The 4,653-nt window shown below is 37.4% G+C and overlaps 1 protein-coding gene across 1 annotated transcript; it reads left to right on the top strand.

Moving 5' to 3' along the window:
* Positions 1-1,853: 1,853 nt before the first annotated feature.
* On the top strand, positions 1,854-2,159 carry LOC118852944 (biogenesis of lysosome-related organelles complex 1 subunit 2-like). The gene has a single exon (XM_036762695.1). It carries the CDS (start codon positions 1,860-1,862, stop codon positions 2,157-2,159), a length of 300 nt encoding a protein of 99 aa, XP_036618590.1. The 5' UTR covers positions 1,854-1,859.
* Positions 2,160-4,653: the final 2,494 nt, after the last annotated feature.

The following is a 4,653-nucleotide window of genomic DNA, read 5'->3' as shown; positions in this document are numbered from 1 at the left end:
GGGATATGGGAGAACTGAGACACTAATGCATTGTTGGTGGAGTTGTAAACTGAACCAACTGTCATGTAGAACGATTTTGAACTGTGGCTAAATATTTATAGCAGCTCTTTTCTCATGGCAAAGAATAGGAAATTGTGGTGATGCCCATCAATTGGGTAATGGCTGAATAATTTGTAGTATATGATTATGATGGAGTACTATTGTGCTATAAGAAATGATGACCTAGATGCTCTCAGAAAAACCTGGAAAGACTTACATGAACTGATTCAAAATGAAATGAGCAGAATGAGGAGAATACTGTACAGCAATATTATGAGAAGATCAACTATGATTATTTGGCCATTCTCAGCAATGTGGTTGTTGAGGGGGAAAAAACCAGGGATTTTGGAATCCCAAAACTAAGGTTCCCAGGACTGGAGTTCCTAGTTGAGGGGGAGTGCCCCTCGGGGACCTGAGTACTGGAGTGGGTCAGGGCTGTCCGGAATGAATTCACGATCTCAAGCATTCCTTAATTCAAGTTGGCAAAGATTTATTATGCTTTACAGAGGGCAAGAGTTCTTAGGGAACCTGCAAACTTAGAGGGGTGCAGGGAGAGCTTTTATACAAGATTTGGGGGTGAAACATGTCAATTAGGGTTTTGGGGTGGGATTAGGGAGTGGTTAATGGGTGGTCAGTTCTTAAAGGAACATGCACTTTTAGTATCTACTGAGCAGGTGTGTTACCCAGAGTTCACTGGGAAATAGCCCATGGTAGGGTTACTAGGGGGTGTGGTTTTTACTGTGAAATGTCACTAAGTTAACTATCGGTCAGGGCTAACAAGTAATCTTTATGTAGCTTCTCATCTAATGTCTTGTTAGACAAAATACTATGTCTAGAATACATATTAGAAAGATCAGTAAGTAGCAAGTATGGTCACGACTCAGTGTACAGCCAATTATCAGCATCTGGGAATCAATCTATAAATAGGCACAGCTGCTTACTGAGGAAGGAACAGAGATAAGCTGGGGCACCCTGCCCTTTAGCTAGAGAAAAACTGCCTGGGACAGAATATGTTTTTAGGACTGGATGTGGTTTTGGAATTGGGGTTCAGGCACAGGGACCCAAGAAGAGGCTGTTAGAATTAGGGTCCAAGCACGAGCACCCCATTGCAGTGATCCAAGACAACTATGAAAGACTTATGATGAAAAATGCTATCCGTTCCTAGAGAGAGAACTGATGGAGTCTGAATACAGATCAAGGCATACTTTTTTTTCCCCTTGGGTTTTTATTTTGTTCCATGGTTTTTTTTTTTAACAAATTGCTAGTATGGGAAAAAAAACAAAAGAAAATTAGAATCAGGCAAGAGAAAACTAAAGACATTATAAGACATCAAGAAATAATAAAATAAAAAGAATGAAAAAATAGAAGAGAATATGAAAGATCTTATTAGAAAAACAACTGATTTAGAGAACAGATTGAAGAGAGACAATATAAGAATTGTTGGACTACCTGAAAGTTCTGACCAAATAAAGAGCCTTGATACAATATTACAAAAAATTATTAAGGAAAATTGCTCTGGAGTTTTAGAAGGAGAGGGTAAAGTAGAAATAGAAAAAATCCACCAATCACCACCTGAAAGAAATCCCAGGATGAAAACTTACAGGAATATCATAGTCAAGTTTCAAAGCTCCAAGATTAAGGAGAAAATACTGCATGCATCAAGAAAAATAAGACAATTTAAATACTGCAGAGCTGCAATCTAGATCACCTAAGACTCAGCATCTTCTACATTAAAGGACCGTAGGTCTTAGAACATAATATGTCAAAGAACAAGAGGCTGAGATTGTGTCAAAAAAAAAATCACGGGGCTGTGCCAGGACATGTTCTCCAAAATGGCCACGTACCTGACGGGCGAGCTCCCAGCTACCAGTGAAGACTATAAACTTCTGGAAAATATGAACAAACTGACTAGCTTGAAGTATCTAGAAATGAAAGATATTGCAGTAAACATAAGTAGAAACCTAAAGGACTTAAACCAGAAATATGCAGCACTTCAGCCTTATCTGGATCAGATCACTCTAATTGAGGAGCAAGTAGCAGCTCTTGAGCAGGCAGCTTACAAATTGGATGCATATTCAAAGAAACTAGAAGCAAAGTACAAGAAGTTAGAGAGGCGATGAAAGAATTCTTTAGCTCAGACTTTTAACTACAAGAATATTTTATAAGAGCTGAAATAAGTGGGATGGAACTTATCACTATGCTTCAATTCCTAAAAAGAAGCCGTGCTGCTGATCCAAGGAGAATCCCAGCCCCCACCTCTGGTTGGATGTGTAATTCTGGCCACCCCCACCCCCGCCGTGTTAAACATACCCAGCAAAGTTGAGTATGAAATGAATGAAAAAAAAATATTCAATGAACTGAAAGACTTTCAGGTATTTGTGGCAAAAAGGCCAGAACTCAGTGGAAAATTTGACATATAAGATTCAGGAGAAATATAAGGTAAACATTAAAGATACAGAACAATTATAAGGGACTTAGTAAGATCAAACTGTTTACTTCTTATATGTGAAAATATCAATACTCTTAAGACTGTTATCATTACTTGAGTAGTCTGAAGGAAAGGCTTGGGCTGAGCTGAGTGAGATGGGTTGATTCTAAAACATAAAAGCTGATAGGAAGAGGTAAAAAGGAGCAATTATCTCATCCAAATGAGGGGTGAAAGGAAGAACTGATACAGAAGAAGCAAGTTGGGGTGCAAGGCTCATAGTGCTGGAAACTTACTCTCATTGGAACTGAGTTAATAAGGGACCAACATATACATCTAGAAGGATCTAAAAGTCTTCTAAAATTATAAAGAAATAAGAGGGGGAGGAGATAGGCTAAGAAGGGGACTTTTACAAGGATTATAGATTAAGAATTAGGAGGGTGGGGGGGAGAAGGTAAGGGAGGGACTCTTCTAGGGGTAGGTAGAGTGAGGAATAAGAAGGCAAGGTAGTGGTTAGAAAAAAGGAGGGACTGGATAAATAGGGTGAGAAGGATAAATAGTGAGAAAAATAAGATGAAGGGATATACACAACCAGTAATTTTAATTTGGAATGTGAATGGGATGGATGGATTAAAAATTAGAATCCAACAATACATTGTTTACAAGAAACACAATTTAAAAAACTGAGAGATACACACAGAGTTAAAATAAAGGGCTGGAGTAGAATTTATTATGCTTCAGCTAATATTAAAAAAAAGCAACGGTATCAATCATGATGTCAAAATTAAAGCTAAAATAGATTAAATTAAAAGAGATAAATAGGGAAACTACACAATGTGTTACCAAGATTATTCAATATCATTTTAGAAATGCTAGCAATAGCAATAAGAAAAGAAAAAGAAATGGAAAAATCATAATGGGAAATGAGATAATAAACTATCATTTTTTGCAGACAATATGATGATATGTTTGAAAAACTTTTTGCAACATAGCTAATATGAAAATATATTTTGCATGACTTCATATGTATAATTGATGTCATATTGCCTTCTCAATGGGTGGGGGAGGGGCTAAGGAAGGGAGAGGATTTGGAACTCAAAATGTAAGAAAAAGAAGGTTGAATTTAATTAATTGTTTTAAAAATATTTTAAAAATACATTTGATACCTTGGGGCAAAGGCTTAATTATGGTTCTTCACATACCTTTTGTAGCTTTCCATCTAAATCCTCATTGGTATGCAATTCACTTATGAGGATTTTCAATATACACTTAACATTTGTTCACCTGACGATACTGTGAAGTGATCACTGTGGCAAACTAAAAATTCTTTGCAGTCACATATCACTAGTTTCTAAATCCTGAAAATATAGCTAATTTAAAATCCTCATGACGTATATTAACACAAAAAGCAGATATTAGACATTTCTACTAGCCTTGAATGACCCAATTTTAGGCCATCTTGACTTTACTCATAGGCTTTGCCTTGTAAATTATGACAGGCTCTAATTTATTAAATATAATCAAGTGGAGATTTAGTTCAAATTTACTTTATCTCATGACAAAGTCTAGTTGACCAAGCATCGATTGCAGTGTCAGCAGACTTAGGGAACTTGGAAAATAGGAATACTGATGTCTGGAGATAACATTGCCCCTCTCCCCCATAACCTTTTGTAAGGTGAAGATAATAGGATGGGTCCACTGCCACCCAAGACTCACACCAACTTTGGCTGGCCCAGCACCAAATTATGAAGTAGAAGACATTTGTTTTCAGTGCTCGTTTGTTACCCTTTCTTCATTACTTGTTCTTTCTGTTAGCCAATGGCTAATCCAATTGTCCAAGACCTTCATGGCATCTCTCAGAAGCCCATCCTCATTGGTATCATCCATGACCTTTTCTGACTCCAGCCTCATCCTAACTCATCTAGCCTTTGCCTGAGTCCCTTAAGGTCCAGCTCTGTGATCTAATAAACCCCCTTGATCTAAGGGGTTAATGACTGATAGTGGCTTGCCACTCAAAGATGAGACACACAGTACAATAGCCACATTCAATTCCTTAAAGCAAAGGAAAGAGTAATGTGTAAAGACTGAAAGGTGACAATATATGAGATTGTCCTTCACTTTCACTTCTTCTCATCCCTACTCGAGAGCAGGAATTGATGTTGCTTTGGTCCTCCTTGCTTTTCTTCTAT

The sequence above is a fragment of the Trichosurus vulpecula genome, chromosome 6 (assembly GCF_011100635.1).
Source record: "Trichosurus vulpecula isolate mTriVul1 chromosome 6, mTriVul1.pri, whole genome shotgun sequence".
Classification (NCBI taxonomy): Eukaryota; Metazoa; Chordata; class Mammalia; order Diprotodontia; family Phalangeridae; genus Trichosurus; species Trichosurus vulpecula.
The sequence above is the reverse complement of the archived record's forward strand: the minus strand, read 5'-3'. Positions and strand labels throughout refer to the sequence as shown.